The sequence below is a fragment of the Heteronotia binoei genome, chromosome 15 (assembly GCF_032191835.1).
Source record: "Heteronotia binoei isolate CCM8104 ecotype False Entrance Well chromosome 15, APGP_CSIRO_Hbin_v1, whole genome shotgun sequence".
Classification (NCBI taxonomy): Eukaryota; Metazoa; Chordata; class Lepidosauria; order Squamata; family Gekkonidae; genus Heteronotia; species Heteronotia binoei.
This window is the reverse complement of record NC_083237.1, coordinates 15,587,605-15,604,815: the sequence shown is the minus strand read 5'-3', so window position 1 is coordinate 15,604,815 and position 17,211 is coordinate 15,587,605. Positions and strand designations below refer to the sequence as shown.

Genomic DNA, 17,211 nt, shown 5'->3' with positions numbered 1-17,211 from the left:
TTGATCCCTTCTTCTTTCAAAGGTTTTATCTGTGGTCAGTCCATCTGTCCATCTTTAGCACACATAAATCATTAAATTATGCATCTTGAAGTCTCAAAACTGGTGGTCACATTCAGGATAGCATTGGAAATTTTAGTCTCTGACATGAAGAAAATAAGAACATTCTGGTCCATGAAGTGCCTAGAAAGCTGCACTCTGGTTCTTTTTCCTTTGGAAGCTGTGACTAGCTAGGCACAAATAGATCATTCAGAAAATACTAGGACCTGAAATTTGGTCAATAGATTAAGAATGGCTAAAGGAGATGCAATAGCAAACACAAAGGTCATTGAAACATCTTGGCTCATGTAATCTCCCTAAACACTACTCTTGGCTCCTTTCTGCTTCAATAACCGTGGTTTAAAGCGAGAAACCTCAAATCTGATCATCACTTTTAGAATAATGACTAGAGCTTCACTTGGGGTAGATTAGTATCCAGAAGAAATGGAAAAGTAACATCCCAGCCTATGTAATAGTCAGATTCCCACAATACTCCACTCCGTTGGAAGGGCTTGTGTGGGAGATATGAAAAAAAAGCTAGACTTTTAAAAATGGCTACAAATTTCAGGATGATGGTCAGAAATGCAGGGAATTGGAACATCCTGAGACAAATTATCTGCAGCTCCTGCCCCCCCCCCCCCGAATGAAAGCTGAGGTTGTCTGTGGCATGCATCACCCATCAGAAACAATGTTCTATGAGGACTTTTGCAGCATAGTGTTTTGAATGTTAGGCTAGGATTAAGAAGATCTAAGTCTCACCCCACCACCACCACCATTGTCACAAAAGCATCCTGGCTGACATTGGATCAATCACAACCTCTCAACCATACCAACGTTAGAGGGTTATTTGGATAGCTCCTCCCATTCATTGATGTCTCAAGCTGCTTTCCAGTTTAAGGCTGGTATACATGAGCAGGTTAAGAGAAAGAGAGAGACCCGGGGGGGGGGGGGATGGACTTATAAAATTGCTTCTTGAATCCAAAAAGGAACCCAGAAAATTGCTGCTCGGCCCAAAAGAGACCTGGCTCTTCATCCCAATTGCAGCAAAACGCACATTGCCCACAACTGTGTGTTTCATGTTGAAATGAAAAGAATTGAGGGGGGAGCCTGCAACACAGTTGTGAGTGTATTCAGGTAGTGGGCAACCTGGTACACTTTTCACTGACCTGGGATGGTCTTTTTATGGGGACAAGTCCCATAGCTGGACAGAGGATCACACTTTCCCAGGGACCTGATTGGTCCAAGATGTGACGTTTGAATCTCACAGGCTGGTTTAAAGTTAACTGCATACAAACTTGGGTGGGGAAAAAACAGTGAAAATACCCTTTTGTAAAAAAAAAAAACCCAATAGCTTCTCCTGTTTTCCTGTTCCGTTCTCTCCTGCCCGCCCAATCACCAGATTACCTTTTCTGCATCCCTGCCTTCAGCTTTCCCTTTCCTCCCTCCAGCAGACTCTACTTAGGAGAACTAAGGCTCAGTCGTGTGGGGTCAGCTGCTGGGTCATGTCCACTTGCCTAGTAGGGAAAGGAACCTTCAAGATTTCACCTGCTGTGTGGAGAGATCTGAGTTTGTGCTCACAAGTGTTTGCAGCTGTTGAAAACAGCATGTTCATCTTCCAAACATGTTCACCATGAGATTCACCACACCTTTCTAGGAAACCTATACTTAAAAGTTCAGATAAGAACACACAATGTTTATAATGGATTATGAAAATGATGAAGGATTTCATCTTTGACGCACCAGAACAATGAAACATGGCTGGAACTGACCCAGTGTCATTTTTAAAACTGTATTTTTGCTCAGTTTTCATTGTTTTAATGTTGTTGTTGTTGTAATTTTAAGATGAGATATTGTTATGTACATCTTAATTCGTTAGGCACCTTTTTGGCCCTTCCAAGGGCAGAAAGGCAGGGTATACCTTCTGTCAAATAAATGATAAATTAAAAATTGGTGGTAGCCATTATGCAGCTGCCAACAATTCCTCACCTCCTATTCACTTGGATGAAACCATGAGGGTGGGGTGACTGGCTGGCTAGGACTGGTAGCTGCTGCCATTCCTGACCATTCTGATCCAGCAGGAGTTCTGGGGTGGACAGGAGCTGTGCAACTTGCCCTCAAAGGGTCCCACGTGGTAGTGGAGCAAGTCGGACAAGGTTCTGAAGCCTCTGTGGAAGAGTTTGGGGGAGGTCCCCTGGATCTTTCAGCTGTGTCACCTTGGTGGGTGGCGGGTTTCCCATCCTTTTAGTTCCTACGTCATGTCCCTGCAGTGGCTGTGGTGGTGCCCTTGCAAGCCGTCTTCAGTTTCCTGGGGAGCCTTGCTCGCTAGCAGAGGCAACAGGGCTGCCTGGGTTCTTGGGGTATGGGCAACCAGACAGTTTTACCAGCATAGGAATAAATAATGAATAAAAATAAATTTATTCAAGCATTTTCATTTCAACTTGGCCGGGCTCAACCCTGTGACGGGGTTGGGGGTGATTTGGTTATCAAATAGGAAAGCTGCCAGGCGATGGTCCCAATCTCCCTGTACAATGTGCCCCAGGGCCTCTTTCATGGTGCGCACCATGCGCTGTGCTTGGCTGTTGGTGGCCGGATGGAAGGGGGCGGACCGGATGTGCTGTATTAAGTATCTATTCAAGAACTCCCGAAATTCCCGGGAGGTGAAAGCTGTCTCGTTGTCCGTGACGAGGGTATCTGGAATCCCATGCACGCAAAAGTCCCTATGCAAGGCTCTGACCACCGCCGCTGTGGAGGTTGAAGCTACAGGAATAACTTCCAACCACTTGGTGTAGGCATCTACAAGAATAAGGAATATTTGGCCCTGGTATTGCCCTGCAAAGTCTAGGTGTAACCTGGACCATGGCCTCTTATTGGACTCCCAGCAGTGGACAGGGGCACTGGGCGGATTAGGTCGAGACTCTTGGCCAGGTTGGCACCTTCAAACTCACCCCTCAATCTCTTTGTCCATTCCTGGCCACCATACTTAGCTGCGTGCCAGGGCCTTCATCCGCACTATTCCCGGATGTGTTTTGTGTAGGGCTTCCAGCACTTGTTTCCGCAATGGGGGGGGGGGGGAACCACCACCCTGCTTCCCCAGAGAAGGCACGCCTTGTGTGTGGACAGTTCTTTCCTGCTTGATGAGAAGGCCCTGAATTCTGCAGCCTTTGCTACCTCGGCGGTGTGGAGGAGCCTCTCCGGTAGCATCTTTGTAAGCATCACATGGTGGACTGGGGCTGGGTCCGAGTCCATAGAGGGCAGCGGCAGGCGGCTGAGGGCGTCAGCGTGTCCCAGGGCATATGTGTATGAATTTAGGAACTAATTCCACCGCAGGACGTGCTGCGACAGAATTTGTGACGTCTGGTGGTCTGGGGCAAAGAGTCCCAGGAGCGGCTTATGGTCCGTGGCGATCGTGAAATCCCTATTGTACAGGTAGTCATTAAATTTATGCACCCTCGACACTATTGCTAAGGCCACTTTGTCAATCTGGGCATAGTTGTGCTTGGCAGGGGTCAGGGTCGTCGAATAATAGGCCACAGGATCATCCCTCTTATCCGGGAGTTGGTGCCCCAGGAAAGCGCCTACCCCGTGTGGGGAGGCATCGCACACCAGAATCACTGGGAGGGATTCGTCAAAGTGGTGGAGCACATCGTTAGAAACTAGGAGGCCCTTGACTGCCTGAAATGCGGCGGCCTGCTGCTTTCTCCAGACCCATGGGACGTTTTTATCCAGGAGCCTATAAAGTGGTTCCGCAAAGGCTGCTTTGTGGGGCAAAGATGAATGGTAAAAATCCAATAATCCTAAGAAACTTTGTAGCTCCTCCTTGCACGTGGGGGCCGGGGTGTGGACAATTGCCTTTGTGTCGTCGGCCGTCGGGTGGATTCCCGCGGTGTCTACTGCAAACCCCAAGAACTCAACCCTAGACACTCCGAGTGAACACTTTTCCTGCTTGACTTTAAGTCCCGCTGCCTGGAAACAGTGGAGTACCTCACGCAGATGGCTGCTGAACTCCTCAGCATCCGGGGTGGTGATCAGAACATCGTCAAAAAATGTTTACACTCCGGGGATCCCTTTTAGGAGAGAATCCATTTGCTCTGAAAAATCCCCAGAGCCACACTGACCAAAAATTGTAACTGTCGCACCCGAAAAGCTCCCCTGTGAGTCACAATGGTTTGGGTTTCAGCCGTCTCGGCATCCACCAGGAGTTGCTGGTATGCCTGTGCCATGTCCAGTTTCCCAAAAATCTTAGAGCGTGCTAGGGCTGCCAGTATGTGGCTGACTACCAGAATGGGGTATGGGTTGTCTTGCAGTGCCTTGTTTATGGTGCACTTGAAATCGGCGCATATGCGCACATCCCCATTCGGCTTCACTGGGGTGCCTATAGGTGTTTCCCATGCCGTGTAGGACACCGGTTCTAGCACCCCCTGAGCCATGAGGCGGTCCAGCTCCGCTTCTGTTTTAGGTTTAAGAGCGAACAGAACCCACCTGGCGTTGAGCCTTATCGGTCTCATGTGGGGATCGAGGGGTAAGGTGATGGGAGGACCCTTGTAATCCCCCAGGGACCCATCAAACAATTCCAGGAATCCCGGAACACATGCTCAAAATTCTGCATTTGCTGCACCCCCACTATTTGAATTCCCAACGGTCGAAACCAGGCCAAGTAAAGTGGTGAGCTGGTGTTTGACAACTATTATTTCCAGCTTGCCCTTGAAACACTTATACTCTACCATTACCGTGGCCCAACCCAAAACCTATACAGGGTTTTTTGGAAGTCCCGCAATATGAAATCGGCCGGACGCAGCCTGAGACGGCCCCTAGGGCAAAGTTCTTTAAGCGACTCCTCCGAGATTATGGAGATGGAGGAGCTTGAGTCCAGCTCCATTAGGCATGGAGGGCCCTCGATTGAGACCGACACCCTGACCTCGTCGGGGGTGCTGAGGGGTAAGTTCATTACATGCAGGCTCGTTGATGCAGTTGAGTATGCCACCATCAAGTCGTGGTTGGTGGACTGCTGCCTGCGGTTAACCTTGGCCCAGCAAGCCCACGCTATGTGGCCCACTCTCCCACAGTTCTTGCAGTCCATGTTCCCATAGGGGCAGTCCCTTCTCTCGTATGGATCCCCACAGCTGGCGCAATTGGTGTTGGCTGGTCTCTCCATCGCTCGTGGTCTCGTGGGTTCTCTTGCGCCCGTTCCTAGTTGGCGACGGAGCTGGTTTGCATCCTCCTCCTCTGGGTTGCCCGGTGCTTTTTCTTCCTGGTGGACGGCTTCTGCTCATGGGTTTTGTATCTTTTTTTTTTTTTGGAAAAATTTTACTTTTATTTGAAGTAAAAAAGAACGATACATAGACAGAAGAAAAGAAAAAGAATATACACCAAAAAGCAACACATAACGAATAGCACATAGCCTAGTGAGAAACTAGGCCACAAACAAAATACATGCATCCATCCCCCTTACCCAACCAAGCACACTGGGGGGAGGAGAGGTTTCGGTAAGATAAAAAATTTTCTAGTTATAATTTCACAATTATTTCAACTGTACTTTACATAAAGCAACTTTAAAAACTAAGCATTGACCTTTTCATTAGACAATAATTGTGTCATGTTTCAATATAATTACTCCATGTCAAATCCTTTACTTTTAGCCCATTTGTACACAGGGTCCCATTCCTCCTGACACTTCTGTACATTACCATTTCTTAGTCTTGTAGACATTAGGTCGGCCTCAGCGGTTTCTAATAATTTATTTATAAACTCTTCTCTGTTCGGGGTTTTCTCACCTTTCCAATACCTAGCGTATAGTATTCTGGCAATTGTGATGATATACATTAACAACTTCAGCTTTCTGTCTACAGATGTTTAGAAGATATAGTTCCGGCACATGGGTAATTTGTGTTTCCAAAATTTTTTGAGTCCAGATGTTAATTTGCGTCCAGTACTTTCTTGCTGACTTGCATTGCCACCATATATGAAATAAAGAACCTTTAACTTCTCGACATTTCCAACACTTGTTAGAATATGTAGGGTAAATTTTTGCCAATCTATTAGGTGTAAGATACCACCTATATACCATTTTGTATAAGTTTTCTTTAAGATCTGCTGGTCTTATCAGCTTTAAATTCTGTTTCCATAATTTCTCCCATTCCTCTAAATCTATATTATAACCAAAATCTTTGAGCCAACGAATCCATGCTTCCTTCACCACTTCATCACTCATCTTAATTTGTAGCAACCAATCGTACACCTTGGAGATCATCTTCTGCTTGGATTCTATAATCAAATCTAGCTCAATTTGTGTGTTCCCAAAGCCTTTTTCTTTATCAGCCCGGAATCTTGATCTCAGTTGGCATTGGAGCCACCAACTTAACTTACTAATCTCTTCTTCAATCAGTTCATTTTTGTCATTCAATAAATATGCATAGTCCTGTGGGCTGTCCCAGTTATACAAATTGGGATGAGTCAAAGCTTCAATAGGTGATATCCACTTGGGAGTATAGGAATATTGTAGCTTGATATCACTCCAAATCTTGTACAAGGATCTTCTTATCTCATGTCTAAGAAAATGACCCGTTTTTGCAGGAACACGATACCACATATAGTTGTGCCAACCTTCACCCAGGCCAGCACCTTCAATAATCAGCAGTCTCTTATTGTCCAGTTTACACCAATCTCTCAACCATGCCATACCACATGCTTTATAGTATAAATTCCAATCTGGGAGGGCTAGGCCGCCTCTTAATTTACTGTCTTGTAAAACTTTCAGTTTTATTCTAGCCTTCTTGCCCTGCCAGATAAAAGTCTTGGTCATGGTATTAAGTTGTTGAAAAAAAGTTTTGGGTATCATGACTGGTATTGTCTGAAACAGAAACAGGACTCTCGGGAGAATATTCATCTTGATTGTGGCAATTCTGCCCAGAAGTGAAATCTGAAGATCTTTCCAAGTAGTTAAGTCATGACGAATTAGTTTCAATATTTTTTCGTAATTGTATCTTTTGGTGGCTCTCTCAAATGCGATGGCTTCGTTGAAGGCACTCTGTAGGGTGAGCTCCTCTTTCGCAAAAAGCTTTTGCTGTAGTCTTTCATTTCGGAGGCCCCAAACAAATCAATCCCTCAGGGCTTCATCCAGCTTGTCAAAGCTGCAATTCCCTGCAATTTGGTGGAGGGCAGCCAGGTAGACTGCGGCCATCTCTCCCACCCCTTGATCCCTCCTGTGGAAGAGAAATCGATGGGTGATGAGGGATGGCTGGGGCAAGAAGTGCCCGGTCCCGAATCTGACTATCTCCTCGTACGTTTTCTCTGTGATCTTCGCAGGGGCCGAGAGACCCTTTGCGATCTTGAATGTGGCCTCCCCGCAGACACTCCGAAGCACATCTCTCTTCCGGCTGTCATCCGTGATCAGGTTCGCTCTTAGGTAGCAGTCAACCCGCTCCGTGTAGGTCTCCCACGTTTCAGGGTTGTCCGGGACGAACTCTGCAAGGTGGCCCGTTGTCACGCTCGGGTTCGCCATGGCGGCGGATGCAGCATTGGGAGCTTCAGTATCCCTGGACTGCATGCCTTCCTTGTGTCCGGCCAGGTCAGCGAAGTCCACTTAGAGAGTTACCTGGCTAGTATCCCATCCTCGTCGCCACTGTAATGTACTGAGTGACAAAACATGTTGAAGGCAACATACTTTACTGGCGAGTACATCACAAGAGGACGAAATGCGGGCCGTATCCCGATTATATACAAGCCCCGGAACAACCCTCCGTCTGGCCAGGTCCAATCCTGGCCAGTTAAGCTTCCCGCCACAGATCTTGGTTGGCGGAGCATGTTAGCGAGCTACATCCGGGAACCAGTGGGTTTCCACTGGTCGCCTCTGTAGCGTTCGCTATGTTGTACAAGCAGACTTGGATGCAAGACATAGCAACTTCCATTGCAGCAGTCCTAAAATATGCTGCTGTTGTTGTTGTCTGCTGGCTCCAAATGTACTCAAAGCTCCTTTTTTGCTTTGTTTGTTTGCTTGCTTGCTTTTACAAGTGATCTACAAATGACTTAGAATAGTTCAGTTGTTGTTTTCTTTCATAGTTCAGTAAGGTGATGCACATTGGGGCAAAAAAAAAAAATCCAACATCAAGTATACGCCAATGGAGTCTGAAGTTGGTGAGACAGAGAGCAGAAAGGACATTGCAGAGCTGGAAAAAGTACAGAGGAGGGCAACCAAGATGATTAGGGGGTTGGAGCACCTTCCCTATCAGGAAAGCTTGATGAGGCTGGGAATTTTCAGATTAGAAAAGAAACAACTAAGGAGGTGGACATGATGGAAGTTTATAAAATTATAGTAGAGAGAGTTGACAGAGAATATTTTTTCTCCACCCAAAATATTAGAACTTGAGGGTTTATCTCTCTCTCTCTCTCTCTCTCTCTCTCTACCTACCTACCTACCTACCTACCTACCTACCTACCTATCTATCTATCTATCTATCTATCTATCTATCTATCTATCTATCTATCTATCTATCTATCTATCTATCTATCTATCTATCATCTGTCCATCATCATCAACATCGTCATCATCATCTATCTAATCTCTGTCTGCCATCTATCTGTCATCTTTCTTTCTTTCTTTCTTTCTTTCTTTCTTTCTTTCTTTCTTTCTTTCTTTCTTTCTTTCTTTCTTTCTTTCTTTCTTTCTTTCTTTCTTTCTTTCTTTCTTTATCACCTATATCATCTGCCTATCATCTTTCATCATCTGTCTGTCTATAATACTTCAATGCCAACCTTCCCCAAGGCATCCAGACTGATAAACAAGGTTCTCCAGAAGTCACATTCATCTATAACACAATTCCTAAGTCATAGGGAGGCTTCCACTGTCCTTGTCTTCTGCAAACTATGCAAAATGGAATAATTCAAGAGGGCTTTCTTGCACAGGGAAATGGGAATGTAGTAAATGAATTGGTTCAGAAAGTTGCGTTGTATTCCTATCATTGCACTTATGCTCAAGACAGGTAGTTTCTACACCATTTAAGGGTCAAGGGTAAATACTTATACTTTGCCTCAGGTTTGCTTCAGCTCTGTTTTAGCTTGTTGTTTGTTTGCAGATTTCTGTTGTCCAAACCTTACAGCACTGTTCATCAAGTGTCTCATCCTATACTTGATTTACACTATGTAATCTACCTTGAGCTACAGCAAAAAAGGCAGACTATAAATAACCTAAATTTCACAAACCCAGTCTGTCCATCAATACAATCTAAGGGCACATTCACCCAAGTAATCCTTCTCTGAGGATTGTCTTCCCATAATTAATGGCAAGTGCTTGACCTGTGGAATGCAGAAAAGGCAGCAGCAGACTGCAATATATTGCAATAGAGCAACAGTGCAATACATGAATTGTTGCTAAGGATTATTTCTACTAAATTAATAGAGAGATACAGGATTGGATCCAACCAGATTTTCACTCAGCCTGGCCCAGTAACCCTCACTGTTACAGCCCGTGTCCAACAATGTTTTTGTCCATGCATACCCCATAACCTCCAGCATAGATTGGAGTAGTCAAAAGGAACCCCTTCCTTTGTTTTCCACTTGCAGAAAAGATGGCTAGATCCAATCCAATACTCAGCCAAGAAAATTGCACAAACTTTAAAAATGCCTCAGAGAACAAACACCATCATTCCATCTCCCCTGCAATTAGCAAAAGAACTGTAATTAAAACTTCTGCTTGCAAAATGCCATGCGGAGCTCTGCTGGCCACTAGCAAACAATGTGGTGGATGGTTATAAATATAGCAGTCATTTCCAATACGTCAATTTCTATAGGAATCAAACTATTAGTCAGGGCATTGTCCATTCATGAAAGGTCATTATCATAACAAAGACTATCACAACGGTGCTGCATACGAGGGAATCTGTTAGGAACCTGCGGACTGAGACAATGCTGACACTTAGCATGGCAGCCATTATGGTCTTGTTGCAATTTGTGCCACTATGCAGGGCTCAGGTAAATAAATGTAGGGTCCAGGATCCTCCAGCTACTGTTCACAAGTATTATAAGCCAGGAGATCTCATCTTGGGAGGCATTGCTTCTCAGACTTTCTTCATCTCCAGTCCAAAGACTTTCAATGAACAGCCTTCTCAGGAACTGCTTAAGGATTTCATGTAAGAAATTGACTGTTAGGGGTTTCTTGTGGTTTTCCTCATTCCACGTTACTTTGAATAGCACAGCAACTGCAGCAATGCATTTAGGAGCTTCCATAGCTTTGATATCAACCTGTGATCTTTTCTATCACTGTCATGACATAGGCCTGTGTAGTGTATCGTGCTTCAGTTAAGCACCGCGCGACACGCAATAGAGGTGACCAGGGGAAATCCCCTGGTCACTAGACACAGTGCGTGAAAGCGACCTGCCAATCAGGACCAGTGGCGGGAAGTTTGACAGGCCAGGATAGGTCTGGGGCAGCTAAGGGGCCGTTCCGAGTAGAGTGTATATAAAGCGGGTCCCGGCCCACGTTGCCCCGTCTTGTTGTGATGTACCAGTAAATAAAGCATGTTGCTTTCAACAAGTCTCGTCCCCGAGTACATTACAGCCTGATAATGCAACTATTCTCCCAGATTCTGCCATCAGCATTCTAGGCATCTGCCCACTGGCTGCTGGTGTCCTACCTCTCTGCTGCATTAAGGACTTGGAGATCTCAAAGACAGTCAAGAGTGATCCTGTCAATAGCAGCTTCCAGAACAGTATTCTGGGACTCAGTCTAATCACCTTTGGTATTTTGAAGTCCCCTAAGGATCTGAGGATCCAATTTGGATCCATCTGACTCAGAGGGCACACCAGCCTAGCCTTTGTGGAGAATGATCAGCACTCTTATCCAGGCTTTCAGCAGGAAACATTCTGACCATAAAACATAGGAAAGGAAAGGTCCCCTGTGCAAGCACCAGTCGTTTCCAACTCTGGCGTGATGTTGCTTTCACAATGTTTTTACTGCAGACTTTTTACGGTGTGGTTTGCCATTGCCTTCCAAAGTCATCTACAATTTCCCCCAGCAAGCTGGGTACTCATTTTACTGACCTCAGAAGGATGGAAGTCTGAGTCAACCTCAAGCCAGCTACCTGAAAACCCAGCATTTCCTGGGGATCAAATTCAGGTCGTGTGAAGAGCTTAGGACTGCAGTACTGCAGCTTTAACACTCTGCGCCACGGGGCTCTTCTACCATAAAACATAACATGCACATGATGTGTCATTAATGGTATTAACGTGGCAAACTGGAAGATCATGTATTTCTCATCTCAAATGTATGTTTCATTCTAGCGTTGTGACTAAGAATTACCAGCACATCCTGGCCTTGGAGTTTGCTATAAAAGAGATCAATGAAAATCCCCAGGTTTTGCCCAACATCACCCTAGGATTCCATATCTATGACAGTTATCTGGACGCCACGTGGACCTATCATGCCACACTGCAGCTGATTTCCATGAGAAATAGATTTGTTCCTGTCCCGCCCAGCCCGGGCAGGGACTGCGCGGAGGAGACCCCCCGGCGCCTGCCAGCCGTTCCAAGCCCCCGGCATCGCCGCAAGAGCCCTCCCCACCTCTCCAAGCCCCTGTGGAGGCCCCACCCCTCACCTCGACTGACGGGGCGAAAGCAGCCACCCGAGCGACGCCTCCCAGACGGCGAGCCCGGCTTCGAGTCCGTGAGGTCTGGCCGGGGCAAGACGCCGGAGAGCAAGAGGGAGAGCCATTCAGCTAGTCGCAGCACGAGACGCTCCCTTGCAGCACGCCGCTGAGGGCTGGGACGCCCGAGGCACGCCCAGTCAGCCCGGCCCCGACGCACCTCTCCTGGGCGTCTGGGGATTTGAAGGGGGGAGGAGCCAGAGAGGGGCAGGTCCTGGGAGGGGGGAGGATGGCTCGGGAAGCATAAAAGGAGGGAGGGAGGAGGTCGCTGAGGAGAGCTGGCTGATGCGCAAAGAGGCTGCCTCGCGAGAGAGAGGGACAGGAGCCATAGCACAGCCAGGAGGGAACGGGGGCCTGCGGTGAAGTAACCCGGTGCCCACCCCCCTGTTTCTGAGACCTCCGGGGAACGCCCCAGAGTGCCCGGGTGGGGCAACGGCGACGCCGGGGGACCGGGAGGGGCACCAAAGACCTGACAACGTGGTGGAGAATGCGGGCACTCTCCCGAGCCTAGGACGACCACGCCCCCATATTCCGGCCCCGCCCGGGTGGCACTCAAGCCGAGTGGCGACCCCAACCATTGAGCCGGAGTCCAGCGAGTCGTCGACGGACGAGTCAAGTGAGGACTCCGTGATACACGTGGGGCGGACCGCCGCCATGGACACTAACCCCGCCCCCGTGGATTTGGCCCAGTTTGGGCAGTGGCTCGCAGACCACCAGGCGCAGCTCCTACGGGAGGTCACCCAGCAGCAGACGGCGGCCCAAGCCACCCTTTTGCGGGATCTTCACCAGGCGCTCCTCGCCCGCCCGGAGCCGGCGGGGCCAACACCATTCGGCGCCGGGAGGAGCCCCTGGCCCCCTCTAACGAAGCTGGGGGCGGAGGACGATGTCGAGGCATACCTGGAAGCGTTGGAGCGAGTGGCTGAGGCCGCTCATTGGCCCAGAGAGCAGTGGGCCTTTATTTTGGGACCCTACCTGACCGGGGAGGCCCAAGCTGCCATGAAGGCCCTGGAGCGGGCTCAGGCGGCGGACTATACAGCGCTCAAGGCAGCCATCCTGGACCGCCTGGAGATCACGCCTGAGGCCCACCGCCAGAAGCTGCGTTCCTGGCTGCCTACGGGGGAGACGCGACCACGCTCAGCAATAGCGACCCTCAAGGATGCCGCCACCCGGTGGCTCAACCCCACCACCAGCGACGGGCGGCGCATCGTGGAGCTGGTGGTAGTGGAGCAGCTGCTGCAGGTGCTGCCGCCGCGTACCCGCCATTGGGTGGCCTGCTGGAAGCCAACCCGTCTCAGCGAGGTCCAGGAGCTGTGGGAGAACTTTCAGGCCGCCGACCACCGCGGCCTGCCCTTCCGCGCAGAGGGCGGCAAGCCAGGGAAGGGCTTGCCCCCACCCGGCGGACGGGCCGCCCCAGGAGCGACACCCGGGAGGGCGCCCGGGACCGGAGACCGGGGGGGCCGGGCGCGGACGCCGCCGGCCCGTGCCACGCCGGGGTGGTGGAGGCCCAGAGCACGCCCGGCGCTACCCGGACTTGGTCTACGCCCCGGAGGCCGCGAGGGGGAGAAGGAGGGGCACCCGCCGCCGGAGGCCCGCCGTCCAGCAGGAGACATAGGGCCCTGCTTCACCTGTGGCCAGTGGGGCCATCTCAAACGCGAGTGCCCCCTGATGGAGTGCGACGTGAGCTGGGAAGAGTCCTGGCAGACGGCTGAGGCGGGGGCTCGCCCCCCCCCGGACGATCCCGGTGTCCTTGGGAGGGCGGCAACTGCAGGCCATGGTCGACAACGGCAGCTCGCTGTCTATGATACGAGCCCACTTGGTGCCCGCCCCGCTGCCTGTCATCCGCACCGCCGCCATCCGGTGCGTCCATGGGCACATCGAAAGAAGCCCGGTGGTGTCCATCCCACTGAAATACTTAGGCCGCTACTGGAGCGTGCCGGTCGCCAAAGTAAGCAGCCTGCCCTACCCAATACTGCTCGGGCGGGACGCTCCGCGTTTTGGCGACGTAGTGGAAGCAGCCAACCCCGGCCAACCAGGCCAGCCTGCCGGGGCCGGTTATGATGACGCCGCCCCCGCTGGGGAGACAGAGGACAGCGACCCCGGGGAGGGCCCGTCCAACGCAGAACGTCCCGTGGCGGGTGGCCGAGAGGCGTGGCCGGCGGACCCGCAGTTCGTGGAGGCTCAGGCCGAAGACGAAGAATTGGAGGCGCTGCGGCGGCACGAAGCAGTCCGAGACGGGGTGGTTGTAGACGAGCGCCGGAGCCGGCGCCTCCCTCGAATCATCCGGGAAGAGGGCGTGTGGTTCAGAGAGGTAAAAGGGCGGCTGGGCCCCGGGAAGCAGCTGTTGGTCCCTCACAGGTACCGGCCCGAGGTCCTGAAGGGCGCCCACGACCACCAATGGGCGGGCCACCAGGGGGTGAAGAGTACTCTGACCCGGGTTGCTAGCCAACTTCTTCTGGCCTTCCGTAGCCCGGGAGGTCCAGGCCTACTGTCGCTCCTGCGGTATCTGCCAACGCCTCGCGTCTAGGGCCGAGCCGCAAGCCCCCCTAGCCCCCTTGCCCATAGTGGGGGTCCCGTTCGAACGAGTGGCTATGGACTTTGTCGGGCCCCTACCCCGCACCCCTCGTGGGGCCCGCTACATCCTGGTCCTCATGGACTACGCCACCCGGTACCCGGAGGCTATCCCCCTGCCCACCATGAAAAGCGCGGGCGTGGCCAGGGCCTTGATGCACTATTTTGCACATGTGGGGTTGCCCCGGGAGATACTCACAGACCGAGGCACACCCTTCACGGCGAGCCTCATGCGGCAGGTGTGCCAGGCGCTGCACATCAAGCAGCTCTTCACCTCCGTCCACCACCCCCAGACTGACGGGCTGGTGGAGCGGATGAACCAGACCCTGAAGGCCATGCTGAGGAAGACAGCATACGACCACCCCACTGCCTGGGACCTCTATGTGGACCCGCTGGTCTTTGCCATCCGAGAGACGCCCCAGGCATCCCTGGGGTATTCCCCGTTCGAGCTGCTGTACGGGCGGCAACCCCGGGGCATCCTGGGCCTGCTCGGAGAGCAGTGGGTGCAAGGCAGAGCAGTGCCGGAAGAGGCCCCGGAGGAGTACGTCAGGCAGCTGCAGGGACGCCTAGAAGACGTGCGGCGGGAGGCCCGGGAGAACCTCGCACAGGCCCAGGAGGTCCAGAAGAGGCGTTATGACAAGGGCGCTAGGGCCCGCGGGTTCCAGGTGGGAGACGATGTCCTGGTCCACAGGGGAGCGATGGGCCAGAGCCAGGGGGACCCGTGGCGGGGACCCTTCCAAATCACCCGAGTCCTGGGTCCCCTGACGTACGAGGTCCAGTGCGGGCCTCGTGCTCGCCAAAGGAAGACCCTCCATGTGAACAGCCTAAAGGCCTGGGTGCGGCGGGAGGCGCGGCCGGAGCAGGGGCTCGTGGCCGAAGATCCGGGCGAGCTCCCGGACGGAACCCTGCCCTGGACGACCGCGGGGGGCGCCGGGGGAGGCCCGGTGTTGGACGCCGCTCTCACCCCCAGCCAGCGACAGGAGCTGCAGAAGGTCCTGGCCGAGTGCCCGACGGTATTCTCCGACCAGCCGGGCCTGACCACCCTGGTCAAGCACCGGGTAGTAACCCCTGTAGGCCAGGTGGCACGCGCCCGGTGGAGGCCCGTCCCACAGAAGCGCTGGGCCGTGATCGCCCGGGAGGTAAGGGAGATGCTGCGCCTCGATGTCATCGAACCATCACAGAGTGAGTGGCGCAGCCCGGTGGTCCTGGTGCCAAAGCCCGACGGCAGCGTGTGCTTCTGTGTGGACTATCGGGAAGTGAACAAACTGGCCAAATTTGATGCCTACCCGATGCCGCGGGCCGATATCCTAATCGACCAGCTGGGGGAGGCCCGGTACCTCTCCGCCCTGGACCTCACCAAGGGCTATTGGCAGGTGCCCATGCACCCGGCCGACAGAGAAAAGACCGCTTTCGCCACCCCACAAGGCTTGTTCCAATTCAAGCGCATGCCCTTTGGCTTGAATGGGGCTGCGGCCACATTCCAGCGGCTGGTGGACAAGGCCCTAGCCCAATGCGAGGGTTTCGCTCGGGCCTATATCGACGACATCGTGGTGTGCAGTCCCACCTGGGAGGCCCACCTGCTCCACCTCCGCCAGGTACTCCACGCCCTGCAGGCCGCCGGGCTCCACGCTAACCCGCGGAAAAGCCGCCTCGGCTTCCAGGAGCTAAAATATCTAGGGTTCCTGGTAGGGAAAGGCCAACTCCGACCCCTGCCAGAGAAGGTCGTCACCCTGGAGCAGCAGCCCCGCCCGCGCACCAAGAAGCAGCTACGGCGCTTCTTGGGATTCGCGGGCTATTACAGCAAATTTATCCCCAACTTTGCGGCAGTGGCCACCCCGTTGACGGACTGCCTGCGGAAGGCGTGCCCGAACGTCCTCCAGTGGGGGCCAGCCCAAGACGCAGCGTTTGAGGCACTGCGTACGAGCCTCTCCCGAGACCCCGTGCTGAGAAACCCGGACTTCTCCCAGCCCTTTGTGTTGCACACAGATGCTTCGGGGACCGGTATCGGGGCAGCCCTGCTCCAGGGGGGCCCTGGGGACGAACGCCCGGTCCTATTCATCAGCCGCAAGCTCCTGCCCGCCGAGCGGGCGTACTCCACCGTAGAAAAGGAGGCCCTGGCGGTCAAGTGGGCCGTCGGGGCATTGAAATTCTACCTCACCAACAACCCTTTCCGGTTGGTGGTGGACCACGCCCCCCTGCTGTGGATGTCGAGGATGAAGGACTCCAATGACCGAGTCCTTCGCTGGTATATGTCTCTTCTCCCCTTTTCTTTCACAGTGCACCATCAAGCCGGGGCCGACCACCGCGTGGCCGACTACCTCTCCCGGGTCTTCGAGGAGGAAGCGGAGAAGCAAGGGACACGGGGGGGGGTGTCCCGCCCAGCCCGGGCAGGGACTGCGCGGAGGAGACCCCCCGGCGCCTGCCAGCCGTTCCAAGCCCCCGGCATCGCCCCAAGAGCCCTCCCCACCTCTCCAAGCCCCTGTGGAGGCCCCACCCCTCACCTCAACTGACGGGGCGAAAGCAGCCACCCGAGCGACGCCTCCCAGACGGCGAGCCCGGCTTCGAGTCCGTGAGGTCTGGCCGGGGCAAGACGCCGGAGAGCAAGAGGGAGAGCCATTCAGCTCGTCGCAGCACGAGACGCTCCCTTGCAGCACGCCGCTGAGGGCTGGGACGCCCGAGGCACGCCCAGTCAGCCCGGCCCCGACGCACCTCTCCTGGGCGTCTGGGGATTTGAAGGGCGGAGGAGCCAGAGAGGGCCAGGTCCTGGGAGGGGGGAGGATGGCTCGGGAAGCATAAAAGGAGGGAGGGAGGAGGTCGCTGAGGAGAGCTGGCTGATGCGCAAAGAGGCTGCCTCGCGAGAGAGAGGGACAGGAGCCATAGCACAGCCAGGAGGGAACGGGGGCCTGCGGTGAAGTAACCCGGTGCCCACCCCCCTGTTTCTGAGACCTCCGGGGAACGCCCCAGAGTGCCCGGG

At 52.9% G+C, this 17,211-nt stretch overlaps 1 protein-coding gene across 1 annotated transcript in view; it reads left to right on the top strand.

Moving 5' to 3' along the window:
- Positions 1-7,532: 7,532 nt before the first annotated feature.
- Positions 7,533-17,211, top strand: part of LOC132583145 (vomeronasal type-2 receptor 26-like) — a gene marked incomplete at its 3' end in the record, with an annotated part of 49,941 nt that continues 40,262 nt past the window's right edge. Inside the window, exon 1 of the mRNA XM_060254818.1 lies at positions 7,533-7,600. Coding sequence (XP_060110801.1) covers positions 7,533-7,600 — 68 coding nt within the window. The remainder of the gene's footprint in view (positions 7,601-17,211) is intronic.